The 26,780-nt window shown below is 37.3% G+C and overlaps 1 protein-coding gene across 1 annotated transcript in view; it reads right to left on the reverse strand.

The window, feature by feature from the left end:
• Positions 1 to 25,010, reverse strand: part of SNX13 (sorting nexin 13) — a 48,468-nt gene extending 23,458 nt beyond the window's left edge. Inside the window, exons 1-12 of the mRNA XM_082479171.1 lie at positions 24,901 to 25,010; positions 17,929 to 18,031; positions 12,892 to 12,981; positions 12,360 to 12,481; positions 8,819 to 8,940; positions 8,565 to 8,666; positions 7,847 to 7,935; positions 7,352 to 7,435; positions 4,297 to 4,435; positions 3,694 to 3,782; positions 2,510 to 2,609; positions 1,327 to 1,520 (exon numbers count right to left, since the gene is read on the reverse strand). Of these exons, the coding sequence (XP_082335297.1) occupies positions 1,327 to 1,520; positions 2,510 to 2,609; positions 3,694 to 3,782; positions 4,297 to 4,435; positions 7,352 to 7,435; positions 7,847 to 7,935; positions 8,565 to 8,666; positions 8,819 to 8,940; positions 12,360 to 12,481; positions 12,892 to 12,969 (1,119 nt within the window). The 5' untranslated portion in view covers positions 12,970 to 12,981; positions 17,929 to 18,031; positions 24,901 to 25,010. The remainder of the gene's footprint in view (positions 1 to 1,326; positions 1,521 to 2,509; positions 2,610 to 3,693; positions 3,783 to 4,296; positions 4,436 to 7,351; positions 7,436 to 7,846; positions 7,936 to 8,564; positions 8,667 to 8,818; positions 8,941 to 12,359; positions 12,482 to 12,891; positions 12,982 to 17,928; positions 18,032 to 24,900) is intronic.
• Between the last annotated feature and the right edge of the window lie 1,770 nt (positions 25,011 to 26,780).

Raw genomic sequence — 26,780 nt, forward strand, 5'->3', positions numbered from 1 at the left:
GTGTGTGCTCACAGCCCAGAAAGCCAACTGTACCCTGGGCTGCATCAAAAGAAACATGGCCAGCAGGTGGAGGGAGGTGATTCTGCCCCTCTACTCCACTCTGGTGAGACCCCCACCTGGAGTACTGCATCCAGCTCTGGAGCCTTCAGCATGAGAAAGACATGGACCTGTTGGAGTGGGTCCAGAGGAGGGCCACAAAAATGATCAGAGGGCTGGAGAACCTCTCCTATGAGGACAGGCTGAGAGAGATGGTTTTATTCAGCCTGGAGAAGAGAAGGCTCCGGGGAGATCATATTGCAGTCTTAAAGGGGCTTATAAGAAAGATAGGGACTAACTTTTTAGCAGGGCCTGTGGCGACAGAAAAGGGGGTAACGGCTTTAAACTGAAAGAGGGAAGATTTAGACTAGATGGAAGGAAGAAGTTTTTTACACTGAGGGTGCTGAAACGCTGGCAGAGGTTACTCACAGAGGTGGTAGATGCACCATCCCTGGAAACATTCAAGGTCAGGTTGGACGGGGCTCTGAGCAACCTGATCGGTTGAAGATGTCCCTGCTTATTGCAGGGGGGTTGGACTAGATGACCTTTAAAGGTCCCTTCCAACCCAAACTATTCTATCGTTACAAGGGATTTGAGGGATAATTTAAGGGAAGCTTTTGAGTGAGTTGAAAGGTGATTTTTATGCACACACAAATTAAGAACAAAAATACTTTGTTAAAGCAAGTTGACAAGTGTTTTCTTTCACAGAAGACCGTTATTACAAGACTACAGGAAGCATTCAAGCTTAGCCTATCGAAAGATACCCAATGGTGATATTTTAGCAATTTATACGGACAACTGTAGAGAGGCCCAGGAAGTTATTTCATTTGAAAACGCAATTTTAATCCAAGTTTATACAAATATTGGGCTGCATCTTTTTGAAAATATTTCCTTCTGGGGGCAGGGGGGAGGCAGCAGAGGGCAGAGAAAAAGGAAGGGGAAAGGACAGTATACAAGAAGACAGAATTTCTTATTCTGTCTTCATATTTTCTCTAGTTTTTCTCTATTCTAGGAAGTCAGCTTCTGAGGAACACATTCAGTGCATTTGACAGGATAGTTAGTGCCAGTATGAGCCTTTTCAAATGAAGGGGGGGAAAAAAAACCAAAACGAGGAAGACATTTTCTTACTGCTTGACATAAGGAGAAGATACACAAGTAATAGGTTAAACGTCAACTTATAGACAATTTGTGCTACATCCCATCCATTTCATATTAATGTAGCCATAACTACCAAGGAAGCATCTGTACAAAGAAAAAATTCTAAACGATACGGAAATAAGTTATTCCTACCTTTTCTGATAAATATTGCTCATAAACTCCAAATGCAGCTGCTCTTAATAGACCCTTGGTTTGATTAGTCTGATGTTTTCCATCTTTCTGCCGGCTTTGAAGTACCTCCAGCTGTTGCTGTGCTGTAACCCTGTATCCTTCCACTGTCATCCAGAAAAACAGATGTGCTTGGCCACCAGTCTGCTGCATGTAATCTACAGAAAACAGCCACCACACAATCATAGTTGTTGTTGTGCATCTTAGAATAAGAATTCTCAATGATGTTAACCACACAGAACTCCAGGATCTGGTTATACATCTGGAATACTTGTCACCTAAACTCAAAAAATAGAAAGTACTATATACACATTGGTGATAATCAGTAAACAAAACTGGGAGCAAAGTCTAGGAACTAAGCACTGAATCCTAAAATGAACATCTAAAAAGTGAATCCATCATTACTGTATGGATGTAACAGGTTTATAGAGTACAATACAAATTGAAAGGAAGTTTGAACTGGAATTCTAGCAAATCATGTGCATCTACAGCATCAAAAGGACTATCACCACCACCAAGACTGATCAATATTCTTAATAATGACCATCAGCAGCCCAATTAATTCACTGAATAGAATCAAGCATTAGAAAGTATTAAAAATTAATTATACTAATCCATCTATCAATTTCTTCATTATATGATAAACCTACAACAGTACATAAATTACTGCTGTACTTCAGCTTCTCAAATAAGACAACCTTCAGTACCCCTGTAATCCTCTAAATGTCAATCTAACATCTATAGTCATTAGTTCGATTAGCTTCAGTGAGACCAGCAAAAGTAAGACTAAAAATTGCAGTAAGTTTCAGAGTAATTACAGTTATAAATCTCTAAGCAATTCTTGCAATGATTCTGTTCTAAACAGAACAAACTTGTTACATGACAGACCAAGAAACGTTGCAAGAACAGTCTTACAGAGAGATCAGTATTGAAACAAGCTTGATACAAGTTTTTGGAAGTCCTGAGTACTGTGTTCTGAACAGTTAATTATGGATTGATTTGCAAAAAAGGTTTTGGTTCCCTCTGGCAAGGGGCCTAAACACATTTAGCTCTCAGAAGACACCTACATTCAGTGATTTCAAGTGTAAAATCCTGTGAGTTAGCATATTCCTTATGAATAAAAAGGATCAGATAAATTAACACTTACCCATAAAAAATTGTAGTGCAACATTGTCTACCAGAATATGGTCCAGAGGGACTGTGCAAAGTTTTCCAAAGTTTGCTGCCAGTTTCACAGTATCTATTTCCTGTAAGACACAGTTCAGTGTGTTCACAGGTGTTATATTTTAAATTAGCTTTTAAAACTCCTGCTTACCACAAAGCAGACGTAATAAAAAATAATTTACATTACAGATAATAATGCAGCTTTCTCAATGGTTAGTTATTTTCACAATCACTAGTAAGTGAAGATCTAGATCATAAAGTCATAGTCTCATAGCTATTTGCCTTCAACATAGATGATTTCTGCTACATGGGAAGCTGGCTTAACACTGCCATTCACATAATACTATACAGGTCAAATTAACCCCAAATCCCTCACCAAAAGTGACAGCAGCATGAAAATGATTTAACAGGATGAACTAATTTCACAATTTAATGGGGTGCAGGTCACCACAACTTAAATTCATCTCTGCCCAAATTTCTTCTGTTAATATAACATTTCTTGGTATTACAGCAATGCTTCCGGATCCAGCTGTGGAATACTAAAACATTTTAACAGTCAATATGCACAGGCTCTGTCAGCCTTAAAACACGAAATGAAACATAAAACAAGAAAAAAGAACAACATGAGGTTCTAAAATTTAACATCCGGTTTGCCTTAGGCTTTTCGTTGAACTAAAGAGGTAAACATGTCTGACAAAAGGCAATACATGGAGTCTACAAGGCATTACAAAATAATCAGCAAGTGGTATCATTATCAACAATAAAGAGAGATCTTTGCCAAAGACTAAGTTTGAGGAGCACAAGGTATGCAGTGGAACAGCAAAACAGAACTGCATCTAGGTGTATAAATAAATACAAAGATGCTTTGCATCTGTGTAACATTTTGGTTTAACTCTCGTACTGAGAAGGTACGAATAGTTTTAAGATGTACTGACATACCTAAACTGCTGAAGTCAGAATCCAAAAAACTCTAAATATGTGAACCTTTAGAAATTCCTTCCATACTTAAACTGCAAATATAAGACTAACTTCATTTGTATAATGCACTCCTAGAACTGCATACTTCAAGTTGTGTTTCAAAACGCAAGAATTAACAAGCTAGACCGAACCAGTAAGTGATTTGCAACTTCACTCTCTCAGAACTTAAAAAAATTCTAAAACACTTACTTTTCCTGACTGCAACCTCTGAATTCTTGAATCACATACTTTAATAACATATAATAAACTGTTTATTTGATTTTTTATAGTGTTGATATCTGAAAGCAAAAACAAAGAGTATTAAGCAATGCAGAAGAATAAATAAACTCTTGTTCTGAAACGTTCTAAAAATATCATACAAAAAGTGACATACCACATATAAAACACATCAGCTTTGGAGAGAAGGGTTTTTTCAGTTTAAGTACCTTACCGATGGAAGCGAACAGTAAAAAATATTTTTCTCTTTCCTTTTTCAGATTAACTGTTAACTGACCACCCATTAATACCTAAAGTATTACTGAAATTCAGAACCACCAGTTAGGCGAGTTTCAATTCAGTGGAAGTACACATACCTAACCAATTAGTCTATGGGTTTAGGTTTTTTTTAATCCACATATGAAGATTTAAGTTATAACACTTGGCATATAATTTATTTATTTTTAAAATAACAAAATACTTTATACCATGCAGCATCAGAATTTTCCTTTTCTGAGTTTCTGAATTTTTGGAATACTCTTCAGAGATCATGCTGGTAAAAGCATTTCATATTTTTTAAAACAATACAGCACTAACCATCTCCTGCTGTATCTAGAGATCGAAGATATTGCAGTTCTTCACTTGCTTTATCTTTCACTGCTTCCAACTCTCCGATATTATCACTTAATTTAATAATATTCATAAAGGCCTCATAGTTACAGTTGGAATCACGAATCTGAAACAGAAAGTTTTACAGTGTGAATAATGCAAAACAGGTAAAAGCACATTACTTGATTTTTCATTACATGAATTAGTTTGATACAGCACTGCAAAGCGGCATTTTGGAAACGCTTTGATGCTTCTAAACCTTTCTTTCGATACTAAAGTTTTACACGGACCAAGAAAGAGGACACATGCATACAGTCAAAACCTATTTCACACCATAATTTTCTATTTTCAAGAAGTACAAAGACACCTGGAAAGTGCATCAACCTCCTTAATGAAGATCTTGTCCAAAACCCAATCAACCTTCTCTGGAGCGTGTCCAGAGAAGGGCTATAAAGCCGGTGAGGGGTCTGGAGAACAAGTCTTATGAGGAGTGTCTGAGGGAACTGGGGTTGTTCAGCCTGGAGAAAAGGAGGCTGACAGGAGACATTATTGCTCCCTACAACTACCTGAAAAGAGGTTATAGCAAGGTGGGGGTCTGTCTCTTCTCCCCTATCTGTCTTGTCCCAAGAGATAGGACAGGAGGAAATGGCCTCAAGTTACACCAGGGGAGGTTTAGGATGCATATTTGGAAAAAGTTCTTCACAGAAAGGGTTGTTAAGAATTGGAATAGGCTGCCCAGGGAAGCAGTGGGGTAACCATCCCTGGAGGTATTTAAAAGACAGGTAGATGTGGTGCTTAAGGACACAGTTTAGTGGTGGTTTTGGCAGTGTTAGGTTGATGGTTGGACTTGATGGGCTTCAAGGTCCCTTCCAACCCAGACAATTCTATGATTCTTCTGCTATAACCCATCTCCTTAGCTAAGTAGGCAGAAACCAGTGAGACCACCGAAGAGGTTTCAGCTTTGCCAAGGTCCCCTGCAAATATACATGCTCCCAAGGTAATGGCTTCTTAAGCTACAGAATTACAAAAAGAATTAAAACATTCTACAATGTAACCACAATCTACTGGGGAAAAAAATAGGAAATGACTGAATTAACATCCTCTCTGAAACCCTAATTCAGATACCCTTGTAAATACTACAAAGCTATTTCCAATACATACTCTTTTCCCAGTATTGGCACAGGATGAACCTGCCCTGGGGACTCAAAGGAATTTGTGCAAGTGAAGGAAGCCTACTGTGCTGCTGAGATCACTGAAAACTGTGTTGTGAATGCAGCACGGAGATCGGGAGAAGGTTGGCAGCTTTACAGCATGTGCATGCAGGCGCAGAGGTTGAATTCTAATGCTGTCTTTCTTTACCATCTCAAACCAAAAAAAGTCACTTCACCCACATCCTTCATAAACACTCACTTTGATATGGAAATGTAATACTTGGTCTGTACCACAGAAGTGCACTGACATGAGCTGCACGAGCCAAGAGAATAAGGGTGGACAGATACCTTTGACCAAAGTTAATGGAAAATATTCCTAAAAATCTGCTTTTAAAAAAGTAGTAGTACAAACAATACTTGAACTTCAAACATTTTGCAAATATGTGAATTTCACAGTGAAGGGACAAGTTTGGATTAACTTCTAATTTTATATCGAATCTTTACATTTTATTGCAAGAGAATTAGTATTGAACTAAGGCACATCTAGAAATATGGAATTAAACTTCTCGTTTTCAGAAATCGAGATTTTTCGTTCAAATCTGATTTTATGTCAAAGGTTCCAAAAGCAACAAGAATTTGAGTCATCTCTACTTCTGACCTTAATTTCTGCAACGATCTTAATTTCATAAGACTTGTATTAAGCTTTTGAAAGCATTTATTCTTCCTTATCTTTCTCCCAGCACATTTACATCCTTATATCCGAAAGCTATTATGAAAATTAATATTTCGGCATCACCATCATAACAGAAAGCTTTATAAAAACCACAGAATTCTATCTTTGGATGCAGCCGGGGGCAGTGCTCAGTAAATAAAGAATGAGGCCAAGTTACAAATAAAGAACACGCGTAGGAGGAAAGGGGAAACAAAAATTGAAAAGCTTGGTCCACATGAGCAGCAGTATTTTTTCATATTAAAGCTCGGTTCCTGTAAGAAAAGCAGAGTGCTAACTTCTAGATAAATGGAGGTGGCTGGAGTGAAGGAAACATTGTACACGTACACTTGAATTCTTACTCCATACGTAAGAATTTTTACTGTGAATTCTGAGGGCGTTTTCAGCTTAGTACTTGAATGCACATTCTAAGACTAAAATATATGGATAAATGTAGAGAGAATGTGGGGAAACAAAAAAAAAATATTAAACCTCGACTCATGACCTACAAAGGATAAACTCTACAAGTGAGTTAGAATTTGCTTTGAAAAAAAAAAAAAAAATCAGTAACTTTTAATTAAAAGTGTGAATATTCTCTTTATTTTAGTTTTACTATACATATTTCCTTAAAAGTATTTTGGGAGTTTTTTGCAGGTGCATTAGAGAGATATAGAAGTAAAGACTTTGTTTCTTCCCATTCAGTTAAATTATTAAGGGTTACCACAAATATCCTTAAAAAAACCCACCCTCAAATTCCTTAGCAGAAGCAAAAAAAAAAAAAAAAAAAAATTAAAAATCTCTTACGCTTTAAAGGACATACTGAAAAAAAGAGTCAAGGAAAAAAAAAAACTTCCAAGGTTACTGCCATAATTCCAGAACAGCTAAGTAAAACAGTCAGAGGACTCAACTTTACACTTTGCTACACATCTGTCCTCAGTCAGACCACTTTTGCCAAACAACCACAACAGAGTAGGTATAATACAGATAGTGTACATGTATGTATGTGTGTGTATATACAGAAACTATTAAGTACAGCAGCCATAAGTTCCATATCTCTGTCAATATATCCACTGTTATCTTTTCTACCATATGCCATCTGCCATGATTACAGGAAACACAAGTAAAAAGCTTTATATAAACATATTCAGGAATTATCATTCATTGTAAACATTATTAATCTTACCATCCATATGACATACTGATTAATATAATCAGGATCACTGAGCTGGTTTATTAATGGAAGAAGAATTCCTCGGGAGAGGATTTCCTGAAAAACAAAATAGAATAAATCATTTTTATACATTTATTCATAAAGCTAATATAATTGCAACAATTTAAAAATCACATTGTAGAGGCTAAATAAAAAAAATGTTTAATTACAGAATAAATTCAGTAGGCACTAGCACATTCCCTTCCATTTAACATTAGAACTTACTATCTCAAGAAAAACAACACCCATCTTATCGTGCTTTTCTAACATTGCTAGAGCAAAAAGAAATTTCAAAGACATTTCACACAAACTGTTCTCTACTATTAAATACTTTTCAAGGTTGTACTGTATTTAATATAACCTAATATTAAATTAGATAAATTTTACAAAATAGGAAGAGCAGCTCAGACCTAAAATTTCTGATGGCATTAAACCAAAGAATTGTAACGGCTTTTAGAGTCTACTTACCCTGACAAAGTATCGCATGATCTTGTTCTGGAAGTCTCCAGGAGGTAGCAATATATACAGTAAAACCTCACATAGATCCCTTAGGAATCCTAGGGAGGGAGAAAAAAAACAAAAACAAAAACACTCTCAGCACAATTTTATATTATGTTATTTTCCGTCTTACCTGACGGCATAAAAACTAACAGATAAATCCTTAAAACGAAATTAAAATATAGTCATATACATTCTTACAGTTCAAGCATCACAGTAACACATTTCAGACTGAAGAAAAGCAGCACTGATGTAAACCTGAGACAGATCTAGAGTCTCAAAACCAAAACAAAAGAAAGCCAAATTCCAAGAACCAAAAAACTAACTCCAACATTTTTTCCTTATTTAATATATACAGGGTTTTATTCCCCTTCTTCACACTTTTCCAAAAAAGATAAACTTTTTAAAGTGATTTTTTTAAATGAAGACTATGGAACAGCGCTAAGGAAGGCAGCTCTAATAAAAATCAGTAACAATCTGCAAAGCCATCCCTTGCCTCCCAGAAAACATATTTCTACCCTAAAATTCTTCCAATGAAAAGACGTATAGCTTATATGTACGTAATTACAGTATAGCTTTGAAAGTTGCATGCTAAGATTTCAGTATATTTCATACTGTTAACACAGTTGTTAATATTTTCATTTAGTCTGCTATGCTAAAATAACTTCAGAAGATAATATCGAGAGACCTTCTTCATCTTTGGGAGAAGTGCAGACTAGATCACGACAGACTTCTTTTTCCATTTCAACTTCAACCTCAAAGAATGTATCTACAAGTTCCTCAGCTTGGTCTACACAAAAGAAAATAAAAAGAAACTTTTTTGTAAAGATCATAAACTTCAGAGTAAATCTGAATTATAAAATAAAGCTAGCTATATTTCACACATATAAGATACCTGCCTACTCACATTCAAAGAAAAAAATATTTAAATCAGTACATTACCTTTCATCTGATCACCCTTCTCTGCTATTCTTTGCTGAGCTTTTCTGAAAACTCGAAGATGAGTGCCAAAGTCATCAACAAGTCGTGTAGTGAAATAAGGCTGCCAGTCTGTTTCCTTTGACCTATGAGAAAAGGGCATCCATGGAAATTAATTCTTTTATCCCGAATCCAAAGAACAATAATAGATTCCTATTTCTCCTTCATCCCTGCCAAGAGCCACACTGATAGCTAACATGGAAAAGCAAAGAAATAAGTCTCCTGAATTCACTGGAAACAAATAAAATATTGTAAAACATCACTCTCACACATTAATATTTATGCTTGATTTACTTTAAGTCCAACATTAATACCTGGAAACAGTGTTCTGATTCATGGTATTGTCAAATATCTGTGAAAAACCCTGATACAAACAGCCTACGAACGTCTAGAACCTAAAACTAAAATACTCCCTCGGTCTTTTCTGGCCATACTTTCTATCATTTTGGAAGACATCAAAACAAAATAATTCTCTTCTGAATTTACAGTATACGCGTGAGTGAGAAAACACACGTTTCATTTGAAATTAAAAGCAACCTAGTATTATCAACAATTGATTCCACAGCTTACATGAGAGAGAGTTACTGTGAATCTCCAGAAATGCACATAGATTTGCATCAGAAAACAGTCACTGATAATTTGCATAAAACCACTTCATTAGTGGTATGAAAAAGATGCAGAGATATTCTTGTGATGGCCTTACTAGCCAAACTAAAAAGGAACTTGTAAGTTATAGGTTTAACAAGCTGATTGTTAGTGGTGGCTTTTACTCCGCATTAAGTATTCCACTACCTGAATTCTTTCAAGATACCAACTCTGTTATAGCAGAATCCTTCTACAACACTTCTTTTTCTGTGTTTATTCTCTCACCTGCTCTTTCTTCTCTCAAAAGAGGAGAAAGAGATAAGGAACTCTGGAAGAGAAGAAAGCCTACTGCAAAATCTAGATGTGGAAATAAGAAGCAAAGCTGTCTCAAAAGGCAGTCAATCAAAACCAGCAATAATCCAGATCCACCACCAGCACAATCAACAAACCACAAAAAAACACTAGGTGGCAGCTTTACATCATTCTTCCAAACGTGCAATTTAAGGAAAAAAAAATACCCACTGTACTAATTCTCTCCAGAAGCTAACAGGATATAAGAAATTAGAGATGACGGTACTAATCTAAGACTTCTACAGCTATATCCAACTGCATTCATGATAAATGCCCTAGATCATTTTCTCTTAATAATAACAAACAACTGCTGCTCCCTGCTAAACTGATATGATTTGTACAGAAGAATGCAACTGCACAGGAGTAGTGGCTATTTTTGAAGAGCTACAGTACAGTAGGGAAAAAAAAGTTTACTATAACTTGGCCTGCTTTGACACAAACTCAGTGCTTGATACTGTTCAATGAAGTAACTTTGCCAAATAGACAAAAACATTGAAGTTAGGTAGCCAGGTCCATTTCATGTAAGCACAGGATTGCTTGCTGTAACGTACAGCTATATTTAGCCTAGTTTTCACTATTTCCAACACTGTTCACTAGGATTTCCATTACTGCAAAATCAATCAGATTTTATTATAATGAATTTTTTCTAGCGTTAAACCTAGCCTTCCATCTTTGACCTTTCTTGCCAGAAAAGCACACTGACCTACCTTTTCAAGTCAACAGAGGGAAGGAATAACAACACCTCAAAATTGCTAAGTTTATTATATTTAGGTGACCCACAACCTCTTCTGAAGAGAAAATGGATAGCAATTAGTACAGTGGGATGAATGCCTGAAATCATTTCTTAACAAAGAAGCAGATAGATATAAAGGCATGCAGTACCTGGGCTGAGAAATCAGCCATACTAAAGGTGATAAATAATTTCCCAGACAAGTTCCCTGACTTACTACTACTTGATTAGGCAACAGCAGAAAAAACATGGCACAATTAATCAACTATCCATTTTGTTCTGAATCAAACCTATTTTTAGAAAAGATTTACATATGTGACATATTATTTCATTTCCCAGATAGAATCATAGAATTGCTGAGGTTGGAAGGGACCTATAAGATCAAGTCCAACCATTAACCTACCCTGACAAAACCACTTCTAAACCATATCCCTAAGTACCACACCTACCCTTTTTTTTTTTTAAAACACCTCCAGGGATGGCGAATCCACCACCTCCCAGGACAGCCTATTCCAATGTTTAATAACCCCTTCAGTGAAAAAATGTTTGCTAACAGCCAATCTAAACCTCCCCTGACATAACTTGAACCCATTTCCTCTCGTCCTATCACTTGTCACCAGGGAGAAGAGGTCAGCCCCCATCTCTCTACAACCTCCTTTCAGGTACTTGTAGAGGGTGATAAGATCTCCCCTCAACCTCCTCTTCTCCAGGCTAAACAACCCCAGTTCCCTCAGTCATTCCTCGTAAGATTTGTCCTCCAGACCCCTCACCAGCTTTGTAGCCCTTCTCTGGACACGCTCCAACACCTCAATGTCCTTCTTGTAGTGAGGGGTCCAAAACTGAACACAGTACTTAAGGTGGGGTCTCACCAGTGCCGAGTACAGGGGGACGATCACTTCCCTAGTCCGGCTCACCACACTATTCCTGATACAGGCTAGGATGCCGCTGGCCTTCTTGGCCACCTGGGCACATTGCCGGCTCATATTCATCCGGCTGTCCACCAACACCCCCAGATCCTTTTCTGCTGGGCAGCTTTCGAGCCACTCCACCACAATCCTGTAGTGCTGCATGCGGTTGTTGTGACCCAAGTGCAGGACCCAGCACTTGGCCTTGTTGAACCTCATACCATTGGCCTTGGCCCATTGGTCCAGCCTGTCCAGATCCCTCTGCAGAGCCATCCTACCCTCAAGCAGATCAACATACATGCCTAGCTTACTGTCATCTGCAAACTTACTAAGGGTGCATTCGATCCCCTCATCCAGATCATTGCTAAAGATATTAAAGAGAACTGGCCCCAGCACTGAGCCCTCGGTGACACCACTTGTGACCGGACACCAACTGGATTTAACTCCATTCACCACCATTCCTTCAAAAAACCTCATTGTTCTTACATATTGAAGAGCAATACCACTATTAAAAGTTATCTGAGCTGATACAGAGATTTGAATTAAAGGCTTTCAAATTGACTAACCTTGGGAACAGCCCTGCTGTTTATATGAAACAGACCTGTATATAAATAGGTGATGATTCATGCAACTTAATGCTTAAATTGGAAAAAAAAAAAAGCTATTCAGTAATTTTAGACATTAATCCACATTTTGAAAAGGCCATTTTGCAAAATACCATGACTACAAACATCATCTCCACTCATGCCTTAAGGGATCAGCAAATTCTGTAGTTCTTAGATTATGATCTTAAAATTTTACATGTCCTTTCTGTAAAAATGCACTGAACTATGCAAACAGATAAACTTAATCATTTATCTACTACCACACAACCCACAGAGGTATTTGTCCACTTTTTTAGACAGTGTACTGATGTAAATACAAATAATCTTACCTGGCAGAAAACTGAACAAGTGCATATTGAAGAGCCTGCCTGATTTCCAGAAGAAACGATTCATCATCACTTAGTGTGTAATACCAATACTGTACATAGTCTCTCAGGGAAAACTGTATTACCTGAAATTGGACAGTAAAAAATAAAGACGAACTAATGAACCAAAGACAACAAAATGTAAACCAGCTTTTTGTGCCTGGTAATGCAACAGCAGTCGTCTTGAAAGGTTAACACAGTGAACCATACTCCCCTACCATTATGAAATTGAGTAAAACAATACAATCACATACTGAAACCTCTTTTTCATATTGGTTTACATGCATTTATCACCGCTATGCTGAGAAACTATAACATACAGAAAACAGACTCTAAGATTGCCCAATATCCTGGCCCACCGTCAATATTTTTTCACTTCCCGCTCTCAAATATGGTAAAATTTCTAAACTTCTATTTGTCTCTCAACTACTTAGATATTGCATAGTCAATACTTGCAAAAATAAAAATAGGTTAAATAGTCCTGGTTAGAACTTACCTGTTGCAAAGGCTCATCAATTATATTCGCACCTGTCAGTCTTCTGTCAATCTTAATAGGTCTGGCTTCACGTTTCATTTCTTCTATGCACTTGAAAGAGATTAGGAAATGTAACTTTGCAGGTTTTAGCTATAGTTAAAAATTAACTCCACTGTTTATGACGTTTTTCCCGTTTCTTTATCCATTTTAGTTTATTATATACGTCTGAAGACAAATTACTCTTTTGTACCATCACTACTTGACAGATGAGTCTTTAAAAAGTAATTGATGAGGGAGTGAAAAATTATTTTACAGAAAGACCTGCAACTCAGAACAGTAAACTCCAAGAATGACTTCATCAGAGCTGACTTTTGGCAAGTGACATACTGAAAAAGAACACCCATTATCAGTGCTTCTCTAAGTGGACTAACATGTCTTTCTTCAAACTTAAGATGAAATCTGCAATAAACCGCTTTATTTTCACAGAAATAACAACCCAACAACCTACACTACTGTTCAAAAAAATCCAAGTTATTCTGTTCTTTGATCTGGAAAGCGATTACTGTATCAGAAACATAGAACTACCAAAAAGCATGGTTTATAATTGTTTTAATTCATACGTCCAGTGTTTCTATTCTACATGACTCTCCCTAAATATCTCTCATTCAAACCAGTTAACAGTGAATGACAGCGGACACCTGAGGCCAGAAAACATTCCTCCTCCTCCTTAAACAACTCTATATCACAACACAAAAGTATTTTGTTGCAAAATATATTTTTTAATTTTCAAGACAAGCGAACAGTTCAACACTACTTTAATATGAATAAAGTTTATTAATATGAATAAAGTATATTCAAGAAAGACAGGGATCTGCTGGAGAGGGTCCAGCAAAGGGCTACGAAGATGATTAGGGGATTAGAACATCTTTCATATGAGGAAAGACTGAGGAACTTGGGTCTCTTTAGTCTAGAGAAAAGAAGAATGAGGGGAGATCTTATTAATGCTTTCAAATACTTAAAGGGAGGATGCCAGAAGGATGGGAGGAGTCTTTTTTCAGTGGTGCCCATTGATAGGACGAGGGGTAATGGGCACAAGCTTGAACATAGGAAGTTCCATCTTAACATGAGGAGGAACTTCTTCACTTTGAAGTGAAACACTGGAACAGGCTGCCCAGAGAGGTTGTGGAGTCTCCCACTCTGGAGACATTCAAAACCCGCCTGGACGCTGTCCTGTGCAACCTGTTGTAGGTGACCCTGCTCTGGCAGGTGGGTTGGACAAGATGATCTCCAGAGGTCCTTTCCAACCCTGACTATTCTGTGATTCTGTAAAGTTGACTCATATTCTAACAACACTCTAACTATATAGTAATGAATTCAGAGAATATTTTTGTCTTGACAGTGTCAAAAATATGGAAAAATACAGAATAGAATGATTAAATATTTTTATTATACACAGCACAATTCAAATTGCCAAACAAAATTGTTAAAAGAGTTTTGAAGTTTGAGGACTGCATGCATAAAACCACATTTGGAAAACAAAGAAGAAAAAGCAGCAGCAAAACAAGCAGCAGCTGGAAGAAAGAGAGAGAGGGATACACAGAAAATATGCAAGGTTATGTGGTGAAAATCTTAATGTTCATAGGCTTACAGTTTTCAAGTTTGGGGTCTGGACTTCAGGAATTCATCTTATCCAACCTCCTGCTCAAAGAAGAGCCAACTACGAGGTTAGACCATTCTTTCATAGTCTTTTCTCTCCAGTGAAATGTTTATGGACACGCAATATAATTTCAAGTGATTTTGATATGTCTGAACACATCTAAAATTGAGAATATCTGCTTTCATTTCACTGCAGCTTCAACAGCTGAAAACTGTTCTCCCTTGGAAAGCACTGCCGGTTTTAAGCTGGGCCTTCCAGACACTGACTCAGAAGACAGATGTAAAGGAAGGACCCAACTTACATGAAGAAAACTGTCCTACAGAAACTCCTTGTCTTTTGAATGAAGCATGAGACATCAATTATGATAATAACTGGACATTCCACACTTCTTGTAAAGTTGGACAGAACCTATAATTTTTATTGAAAATGGCATTCCAGTTAACAGTTCAGAAGTCTCTAAACTTGCCTTTCATTCAACATTATTTTAATGTAAACCTGCAGGCAATTGTGCATCTTACAGAGCCTGTACATTATGACATCATCGAGTACGTTCCTGAGTTATATAGAAGACTTGCAAAACGAAAAGCAAGTCTAATCCTAACCTTTAAATCTCTCTGCATGTATGCAAACAAACAAAAAAAAAATTCCAGAAAAGTAAATAATCTTCCCTTAAACTTACATATATTTCTCCTTAATGTGAGGCATTCATTATATATTCACTAATAAGTGTAATAAGTGGCACCCAAGGAAACCTATCTGCACTAAATCCTGTGTTGTAACTGGTACATTCTACACATTATTTCTGTCCACAATTTTGGTGCTCTGAATTCAAACTTATTTCTTTAAAAAAAATCAAGTATTTGAACATTCATCTTAGCCTAAAAAAAAATTCCCCAAACAACAAAAAACCCTCAAAACAATCGATACAGCTCTGACTGCCTTTGGGGAAAAGAGCTTCTTATAAAGAACCTATATCATCAGATTACTTAAAATACAGTATCACAAATGAATTTAATACTGAGGTAAATTCAGTTTGTACTTGGTTCACGGAAGAAGCATAACCTGTGCACTTGCCACTTGATAGAACATTCATCATTCAAGACCACTTAGGGCCAAAATGGTTTTAAACATGAAAACAATTTCAAGTTAAAAATACTACTTTCCAATAAGGATGTCAGCAGAAATTTAATACACATATGGTAAATAGGAATCCCAAGCAAACCCCAAATTTCTTTTTGGTTAGGATTCATATCTTCTTGCACTGCTACTGAAAAGCTCAGCTAAACTAGCTAATGCTATTTTAATACAGTGGCAAAACAGAAATATAAAATACTATTGTAGAAGACAAACAGATTTTAGTTGAAGAACAACTTCAAACAGCAATTGATATGCCAGCTAAAAATAAACGCCTTTGTACTACAAAACTTAAATCCAAAGGTTAGTCAAGACAAGTCACAACATTTTATTCCTTTATAAAGCAACCAGAGCATACTTATGTACTGAGCTCAAAGAAGCAGCATTAACGTAAAAGAATCACAGAATTTTCAGAGTTGGAAGGGACCTCTAGAGATCATCTAGTCCAACTCCCCTGCCAAAGCAGGATTGCCCAGAGCACATTACTCAGGACTGCATCCAGGCGGGTCTTGAAAATCTCCAGGGAAGGGGACTCCACAACCTCCCTGGGCAGCCTGTGCCAGTGCTCTGTCACCCTCACCGTAAAGAAGTTTTTCCGTGTATTTGAACGGAACTTCCTGTGTACTAACTTGTGCCCGTTACCCCTCGTCCTGTTACTGGGAACCACTGAAAAGAGCCTGACTTCATCCTCCTTCAACCCACCCTTTAGATACTTGTACGCCATAATAAGGTCTCCCCTCAGCCTTCTCTTCTCCAGGCTAAAGAGTCCCAGCTCTCTCAGCCTTTCCTCATAAGGCAGATGCTCCAAGCCCTTAATCATCTTAGTTGCCCTTCGCTGGACTCGCTCCAGAAGAAAGAAGTTTCAACGATGAAGAAAGAAGTTTCAATGATGTAGAGGAAATTTAAAAGATAGAAAAACTTCTTGTAAATCTGCTCTCAAAACAAGGGACATAGGCAACACTCCACAATCAATATAATATAAGCACTGAGCTTACAGCACCAATATATATATTGCACCAATACATATATTGCACCAAGAACCTTAGTCCCCTAAAATGAGGTTTAATTAATGGAACAGAATCATTAGTTGATTGCTGACTTGCCCTTTTTCAGCTTTAAACTTTGTATTTTTCATTTGGACCAGTAATGTCACTTTACAGTTTACAATATACTTAAATTCCTGATTTATCTCAACAGATTCAAAGACTTAAGTGAAAAGACCACTTACCAGCCATACAAACAGTTTTGTAATTAGAACACACACTGCTGAATCACAAAATACATTTATTTCTACATGCTACTGATAAGAAAGTTGAACCACTCTCCCCGCTTTCACAGATAACATGAAGTGTGACCTGACAGCTAAGAAAGGGCAGGATGTTTCAGTCAAAACAGTCGCAAGATTAAATATAATGTATCTAATAATCTTTGGGCTAAAGTGTTTTCTCTATTCTGATGAGTGCAAGATATTTCTAAACTTCCGAGCTACCCAGACATACTGGTTCATAAACCAGGAATTCTTATAAATTCTACCTCTTGGCTACTAAGAATTTCTTCTGTACTAAACAGATGCAGATTTATCCAATTTGGAACCCTGCATTTAGGTCTGTCAACCAAAATGATGTGTCTGTTAATAATTAAGAAAAAAAGAAGAGAGTTGAAAAAGGGATCCCACTGCTGCTCCATATTTATGTATGCATTTCCAAGATTTTTGCTTGGTCTTAAAGATAGTCAAAGATAACTTCTACATCCCTGAATTACTGTAAGTCTAGACTTTATTAACAGTTTAATCTTCTCAGTTCGACAAGCAACTTTCAGACTACAAACAATCAAATAATCACAGCTGGAGAGACTACAGATCCAGTGAAGGAAGAATCCTAAATAGTCATGACAATTGTGCAAGAAAAAGCAAGAAGGACGTACGGCTACCCCCCAAAAAAACCAACACACACAAGTAGTCTAGAACAAATGGTTTAGTAATTCCCTCACAGATAATATTAGCCAGTTACATCTTACTAATTTCTCATAATGAAGCCAGGAACAATACTTGAAACAAACTTTTCATAAATGCTTAAAAAGCTCGTATTTCAAAAAGGAAAAATCTTGCAGTTCACTTGCACTTTGCAGCTGACTCAAAACATAAAAGAAAGCTTTTTCGACTTAAGAAAAGGGTACAATTCTCAAATTAAAAGTTATTATTAGTGCTATTTTAATTTTCAAAGTTCTAAAATCTGATCTAGAAGTTAAGACCAGTAAACTCTCCTTACCTTAGGGATCCCAACTGATGTACAAGGAAGAAATGAATGTTCACACTGCTCAAGGTGTTTTTCTGAGTTGCTTTTTCCAAATAAAAGAGTAACCACAAACCCCCTAAAATAGAAAAAGAAAGAGCAGCTAGAACAACAGTCATCTTCCCTCCCCGCCGAAAATATTTCACAAGTTATAAAATGACAATATATGACAACTCTCACTGTTTACTCTCCTAGCACAGTGCTCTTTCAGTGTTAGCAAGCTGCTCAAAATAACTGACACAATACCAAGTATGAAGTTTCCCAGTCTTGTATTATCAGTCTTTATATATTCTTATCAAATAGGAGATGTATATAGCACAGTCTATATTATACAGCCTGCCGCACGAGAAGAACCTGTGATGGCATGCTACCTATGCTCACAAATATTAGTGCACGGAAAGAGGGGTACATACATAAGCTGCTCTGGTTCTATTTATACAAAGATTCTTTTACTTCAACACTATGAAGAAATAAACTCTTTAGGATATATTTAGGCCATTGCATGGTGGAATAAGCCACAAAAATACGGACCAGGAAGAAACTGATGTAGTAACTAACTACTGATTGCATATGTTTAAACAAGAAGTAAGAAAATTTTCAACTGGGAACTTATTTTAAGCTGCAAATAAAACAAAACAAAAAAAACAACCACAAAAAAAAACCCCAACAAAACAAAAACAAACGGTAGCCCTACCAGGCTGCGCAAGAACAGTGTCAAGGAAAAAGTCAAACAAGATATGGGGTTTTCAGGGGGGTTGTACGGTTTTGGGGATGTTGGGGTTTGTTGTTGTTTTGTTTTTAATTACTTCAGCATATAAAATCTAAATAAATGCACTCCTGGATGATTTAGAATATTAGATCAGAAATTCATTACCGTCTTCCCTCACCATTCTACAATGATATTTAAATTATGACTTATAGTTAAGCACAACAGAAGTTAATTTTATTATTGTTTTCTTTATGATATAATGAAGGCATAAGGGAAAAAGCAACCACTACAAGAAGTGCAACCTTGCTACAACAGCAGAAATTTATTTACAGCTTATGACACTAGGGCACAAAAACACATAAACAAACCTGGTTTTACTAAGAAACAGACGAAAACCTAAAGGCTGTTCCAATCATAGCATAACCAAAGTATGTAGTCATTGAAAAGTCAAGCATAAAAATTTTTTTAAAAGAGAGTATCAAGTTACTGCTGCTCAGACTAGCCTTGGAATGGCTAAACACACATAGCACTTAACACAAATTTCAAAGGATTTCAAAGGCCAACTGACCAACTTTTGTGACCACAGGAACTCGCAATGTTATTCCAGGCTTCAAATGTGCTGAAATAATACATTCTATTAATATAGATTGCTGTTGATACACAATACTCTTACTTACATGACTAGGATAAAATTCTTAACCAAGGTAAAATATGCCGTTTGAAGGTTTTAATTCCCAAACTTGGAACCATTCCTTTTAAGCACTCCAGAGGCTCAGTAATTCAAAAGCAGGGAGGTGTTTATTATCAGTAATGTGATAATGCATAAGAAAATTTCACTTGACGCTCTGATTCTCTTACAGCCACCTTTATCTGCCAAACATGTGTACTTTCTACATATGAGGACACAAAATAAAAGCAGGTCTAATTGCTCTTCTGCTCCAGATATTTCCAGACAGCTATGGTGCTAGTAGCATCATAATTCAGTTCAAGGACAAAAACTTGCTTAGAAAAATCTCAATATTAGTTTCACAATGATTAAAAGTTAACGAATGTTGTGGTTTGGGGAAGGGTGATGTTTTGTTGTGTTTTTTCCTAATTCTTACAAAGTTTGGGTTTTCTTTTTCCACCTACCACTTTTCTATTAGAAATCTCAGTCTTCTTGTAAAGAAAACAGCATAGCCAAAATGCATTTTTTGGCCATAAAATCAGTTTTAACTTCAAACATATATGAGTAACTGGGGGTGGGGGGTGTCCTTCTCTTCTTTTATTCAAAAGGATTGAAGCCCCAGAAATAACTAGCTATATATTATATATTTGTTTTCTCTCAAATGTTACGACATTTCTAAAGTTAATGACTTGTGAACAAATCACAGTGTTTTGGGTTGGAAGGGACCTTCAAGATCATCTAGTTCCAACCCCCCCGCCGTAATCAGGGACACCTTGCACTAGACCAGGTTGCTCAAAACCCTGTCCAACTGGCCTTGAACACTTCCAGGGATGGGGCCTCAACAAGCTCCCTAGGCAACCTGTTCCAGTGTCTCACCACCCTCATTGTAAAGAATTCCTTCCTAATATCTAGTCTAAATCTACCCTCTTTCAATTTAAAACCGCTACCCCTTGTCCTATCACTACGCTCCCTGATAGAGTCCCTCCCCATCTTTCCTGTAGGCCCCCTTTAAGTACTGGAAGGCCGCTATAAGGTCTCCCCACAGCCTTCTCTTCTCCAGTCTGAACAACCCCATCTGCCTTCATAGGAGAGATGCTCCAGCCCTCTGATCATCTTCATGGCCCTCCTCTGGGGCAGTACTAATACGCTACCAAAATAATTTAAATATATGCTCATTTTCTTAGATACCTCTAAATATTTTCATTTTTAAGCTAGAAATGCTAGGAGCTTCTGCCTCTATAGCAGAAATTAAGACATTATATTCCCTAATTTAAAATCTTATGTGCATTGGAGAGGTATACATAGCCTGATCATTCAGTACAAATACTCCTCTAATTCATCAAGAGGATATTCAACACCGTAAATGAGAAATCATTTTAGCCCTTTCTCTAGAACAGAAAAAGGAAAAGATTTTATTTTACTTAAATTTTTGTTGCTAATTTTTTCCAAACATAATTGGAAGACCAGCTTTTCACAGGGACAGATTAACAACATAACGAAGGTGACAGAAACAAAAATAAAGTCTATAGATTTATCTTTTTCACCCATCAAGTTGGAAAAGTAACAGCCTCAGCTGAATGCTTTGTGAAAATCAAAAAGCAGTTTCAGAACCTTTCCCAATTTGTTCAGCAGTTAGAATCATCAATGTAGGCAGCCAGTCACACATATATTGATATTGTAATTATGTTTTTTGATGACAAAGCGAATTCCTTTAAACAGCAAAGCAACTGATGGTCCAAGAAATTTAAATTCTCACAACATTGGAAGCGTAAGGCTGTTTGCAGAGCCAACATTATTTTACTTCCTTAGGATTGAAAGAGGCAAGGAGAGAAAGTAAGGTAAGAAACATACATAGTACAAAGAAAAGGCAGATGGTAAAACAGACCCAGCACACAGGTTAAAAGTTTTGCATCAATACTTGAAATAGCGACAAAAAATATTTCCTGAAGATTAACACCTTGTAACAGTCTTGGCTACACAGATTAAAGAACCAATATCTTTTGCTTCCTGCTTTTGGTGGATAGAGCTGAGTTCCCTAAGCAATGAGTTACCAGATCCCAAATTGATGAGGGATGTGCTACAAAACAAAAAAAAAACAAAAAAAAAAACAAGCTAACATTTTATAAATCAGTCTTGAAACAAAACAAAATTAAACAAAGACAACTTTTGATTTAAAGCTTTTATTCATACACACAAATGGTTTCAGTACCCTTCCATGGACACAACAGTACACTTATTACAAGCTATCTGTGTAAGAGGAAACACACAGTTAAGAGTAAATCAAAAAGAAATAATTAGATAGCACGTAACAGAAGTGAAATCATATAAACAGATTATGTTGATACAGCTACAGCATGAACACTGTTTGCCTTCACAATTCACTGGCCTATACTTTACTAGGGGTGCAACCAGCTACAATTCAACATTTTCTTCTACAGAACTGCAAAATGGGACAGAGGTGACCTCCCAGCCAATGGAACTATTGACATAAGCCACTGTTTTTGAGCAAGTATAAAAAGCTAGAAAACAGTATGCCAAAGTGGGTAAGAACTCCAAGTTTCAACACAAAATTCTACCATAAAAATCCATGTCCAATATTGTTATTTTGCTCCAGATAAGGGTACGATGAGTATTAAAGAAACTACTATAGTCATGAACCAAAATTAGATTTTAATTTTCTTAATTTATATAAATGATGTTATGATATATAATCGCTAATCTTAAGTGAAACAGTTACTTCATAACAATTTCTGCTGGTTTCTAAGAGAAGCAGGACCAAGGATTTTGCATAACTTCACAGGGATTAATTCAAAAAGAAAAAGCAGGCAAGAGTAATTTAGACATAAATCTATTTGACCTAGTTAGCACTCACAGATCTGTATGCTGAATGTTAAAACTTAAAAGTAGGTGTGCCACTCTGAAACGATTAACAGTGTAAAAAAGGGTCAGACCACAGCCTTAGTCAAGAAGATGTGTATGTTAAAGTAATGAAGTAATGACATTCTACTGGAATGGCTGAGACTTCGTATTCATCTACATAAGTAAACACATAATAGGAAGATGGATACAAATCCTGCTTTAACAGATACACTACCACAAGATTAATTTATCCTTAAGATTATCAATGTTCACTGACTATAAAAATGAACCAAAGCAGCAAGAGAATTACAACAAAGGGATATCAGAGCTGACTTAAAAATGAGCAAGCTCAGGCACTAGAGGCGGTTACACAGTGGCAAACTGTAGCTGACTTCAGCCGTGCTCCATGAGAGCACTGCTTTGACTGTTAGCTTTGAAAAGCCAAGCAACTGAAACTGAGCAAGAAGGAAGGATAAGCTTCTAACAAATTATCATATCCCACATCATGTTTCATACAGCAAATACTAAGGAAGTGGTAATACAAAACAGTAAATGGACAAACTCTTGCCCTTTGGAGGCAAAATCCAAAAAAAAAAAAAAAAAAAAAAAAAAAGGCAAACTCTCTGCCTTTTGGCCTGGACAACCAGCCAGCAAAGTATGACAACTACGCATGTATAAAGACTTAACAAGATAAAACTGGCTAGACGGTCACATTCAAAGAGTTGCAGTCAACAGCTCAATGTCCAAGTGGAGAGCAGTGACGAGTGGCATTCCTCAGGCGTCAGGACTGGGGCCTGTACTGTTCAACATCTTTGTCGGTGATGTGGACAGTGGGGTCGAGTGCACCCTCAGCAAGTTTGCCAATGATACCAAGCTCTTCGGTGAGGTAGACATGCTGGAGGGGATGGAGAGGTGGGCCCAAGGCAACCTCATGCAGTTCAACAAGGCCAAGTGCAAGGTCTTACATCTGGGTCGGGGCAATCCCAAGCACAAAGACAGGCTCGGTGGGGAATGGATGGAGAGCAGCCCTGAGGAGAAGGACCTGGGGGTGCTGACTGATGAGAAGCTCATCACGAGCCAGCAATGTGCGATCATAGCCCAGAAGGCCAACTTTCTCCTGGGCTGCATCAGAAGAAGTGTGGCCAGCAGGTCAAAGGACGTGATTCTGCCCCTCTACTCCACTCTCGTGAGACCCCACCTGGAGTACTGCATCCAGCTCTGGAGTCCCCAACAGAAGAAGGACATGGACCTGCTGGAGCGTGTCCAGAGGAGAGCCACATGGACGATCCGAGGGCTGGAGCACCTCTCCTATGAGGAGAGGCTGAAAGAGTTGGGGCTGTTCAGCCTGGAGAAGAGAAGGCTCCAAGGAGATCTTATTGCAGCCTTCCAGTACCTAAAGGGGGCCTACAGGAGAGCTGGGGAAGGATGTTTTACTAGGGCATGTAGCGATAGTACAAGGGGGAATGGCTTTAAACTGGAAGAGGGCAGGTTCAGATTGAACATTAGGAAGAAGTTTTTTACTTTGAGGGTGGAGAGGCACTGGAACAGGTTGCCCAGAGAGGTTGTTGAGGCCCCATCCCTGGAGGCGTTCAAGGCCAGGCTGGACGTGGCCTTGGGCAACCTGTTCTAGTGAGAGGTGTCCCTACCTATGGCAGGGGGGTTGGAATGTGATGATCTTCAAGGTCCTTTCCAACCTAAACCATTCTATGATTCTATGAAAAGCATTTACTTAAAAGTTCGTTTTACTTCAGCTAAATCCTTGCTCTAATAGACTTCTCGGAGATGGAATTCCAAGTTTAATAGAGTTGAAACTCAAGCGTAGCAGCTCTAGTTCTAGCCACTAAACTCTATTATGTTTTTTCTTTTATTAGACTTACAGGAGTATACATACATTCTGTACTGTGTCCAATAAGAAGGTTAAAAGGGTGTTTCAAAGGAAGGAAAAAAAAAAAAAAATTAAAGACAGCCCAAACATCCCACTATAAGTCAAGCAGGTCTTAGGAGAGTCTAGAAATGCTACTGTCCTACAGAATAGTCTTATGAGTGAGAGGAAGGACGAATACTCCACTAATACATTTAGACTTGGCATTAAAAATAAAAAGTTTTAATGGTTACAAGGCAGACATTATAATACACAATGTAATAATGGTGCTAAAGACTACAAAAACATCACCTGTTTGCTCCCTTCCTGTCTATAGATAAAGTATGAAATTTCTACAGCTGCCGAACCGATCTACTTGTTCAAGATGTAGCAGCATTTCCACACACCCAGGAAAACACTCACTCACTTTCCTCATGAATGAAGTAATATAGGTAGGAAAATGAGATTGTGATAAGGAAAGACAACATAGTTACTCAGAAAGTACCTGCAAAAAGAACTAACACAGTAATAGAAATTATGAACTGAAGTTAACATTGGTTTTATGTGAGTAATTGCCCTCCAACACCTGCTATAAATAACTACTTTTTTTTTTAAATCAAATTTTTTTTTGCCTGGGCAAAGGTAGTATAAGCACTATTCAACAGTGAAAAGAATTATTTTTGATAAAAATCAAGGTTTCAAGAAAAAACTTGGATCATAAAGAGCTGCTCAAACATGGAAATTAATTACACAGAAGTCACTTCAGATTTTCAGAGCAAAGTATTTACTAATATACACATTAAAATTTTACTTTCGTAGTAAACCATACAAAACACTAAGTAGTGTACTTACCCACCCACAAAGCAGAGGATATAAAATGCAAAGTAAAATATAGCGAAGGGTCCAAAAGTTACTAGAAAAAGCACAACTCCAAGACTTCCCCATCCCCATATGGAAAGACTGGTCTGTAAACAAGAACACATAGAAAAGGAATATTAATTATATTTGTACAACTTTAAGTCACCAAAGCAATATTTGTAGTTTCTACAAAGCTTGATATATTTTAACTAGATACGAAATAAGCTTTGCTTGATGAAATAAAAATTATCTTTATTTTTTAAAAGCATGTTGTTATCCAGTTATATTGTGGGCTAGTAGTCCAGTTTAGCTAACACGAGAGCATTTTTCTTTCAAATATTGTCAGCCATCTCTCACTTCAGATGCAACCATCACCCTTCAAAGTATCATTTCTTTTCTTCTCTATTCTCATTCTGTGCACTTTTTCTTGAGATCCCTTTTTTTTTCCCCTGTAAAATTCTCCACTACTTCCAAGGAAAACATGGGCTTTATAACAGAACAGGGAGAGATGAATACAACCTCATTTTACAAAACTAAGCGTCTGTAATTTTCCACAGCCAAGCACCACTACTTCTTCCATATACCAAAGCAGTTACAAGACCAAAAAAAGTGTCCCTCTCTCCAATCAAGTCACACACGGGTCAGCAGGTGCACCAAGTATTTGGTGCAAGTTTACTTTTACTCTTTCCCTAACATAAGAGAGATGGAAACTTAAAAAAACAGTTACTGTATCTAACAAGTTTTACCACAGAAATCAAGAGCATTCAAACACTTCTCTGCTATATGTAAATACAATTCGCTTTTAATATCACGAAATTTAATTTATGAAAAAAGAGAGATCACAGATGAGCATTTCTCCATGGAGGCATTATCAGGTTCCTAGAAGAGACCCGCCTTAGCAGGCAGGACTGACACTTCAGCACTGGGGGGAGACAAGGGTTGTTTGGAAAGCCTGAGGTGCAGCTGAAGTCAGCCACAAGAGTATCAGTGGGGCTGGTGGGACTTGGGAGGCTGATGGTTCACGTAACGCAGGAGGCAGAACTTCACCTGTGCTGGTGGGCTCACCAGGAGTATGAAAAAAGCAGCAAGATTCATGTTGTTGTGCTGATTTAGGTTACAGTATAAGTACATTCATATACACACACATCTCTAGATAGACAGACGTGTGTATGTACATATGCATACATACATGCAGGGTAATTAAAGGCAAGGTAGTGAAAACCTGACTGAACTGAGCTATGATAGTTTTGGACCTTCACAATACTGCAATGCAGTCAACAAAGATTATATAAATTTAATTCAATCTAGTCTCTAGTTCAATATGGAAAGCATGTTTCAGCCAAGTCCCAAGAGTGTGAAACCGATGATGACAAGTATTTATAGGCCACCAAAACTGTTCCAGCTCTAAGGTTCTCAACTTTTCTTTTTTTGTTGTCTAATTTACACCTTTCCTACTAGTGATCAAGTGACACCCTGATGGGAACTCAGACAACTGCTATGTCAACAAATAACACTAAGAAAGTATTTAAATAAACTCGTCTTGCAGTTTGACATTTAGAAAACAAGCAGAGATCGAACACCATATTTGCAAAGAGCCCTTTTTTAGCTTTTAATATGGAGAACAGGGGAAGCTTGCCTACAGCTCTTATTCTCTAAAGGGACTGTTTAGATTTCATCTTTCCACCTTAGGCATGGGATTCAGAAAAATCAACTTCCTGACATAAGAGTTTTAAAAATCCCATAAACCATCAAAAATAATATAAAATAGGGCTCCTACATAAAGCAGCTCCAGTTCTTTTCTGCAAGCAAGACATCAGACTGCCCAAAAGCAAAATCATAGCTCTAAGGAGAGACTGTTTCATAGATGTAAATTA

This window comes from Vanellus vanellus (genome assembly GCF_965231255.1).
Source record: "Vanellus vanellus genome assembly, chromosome: 2".
NCBI classification, from domain to species: domain Eukaryota; kingdom Metazoa; phylum Chordata; class Aves; order Charadriiformes; family Charadriidae; genus Vanellus; species Vanellus vanellus.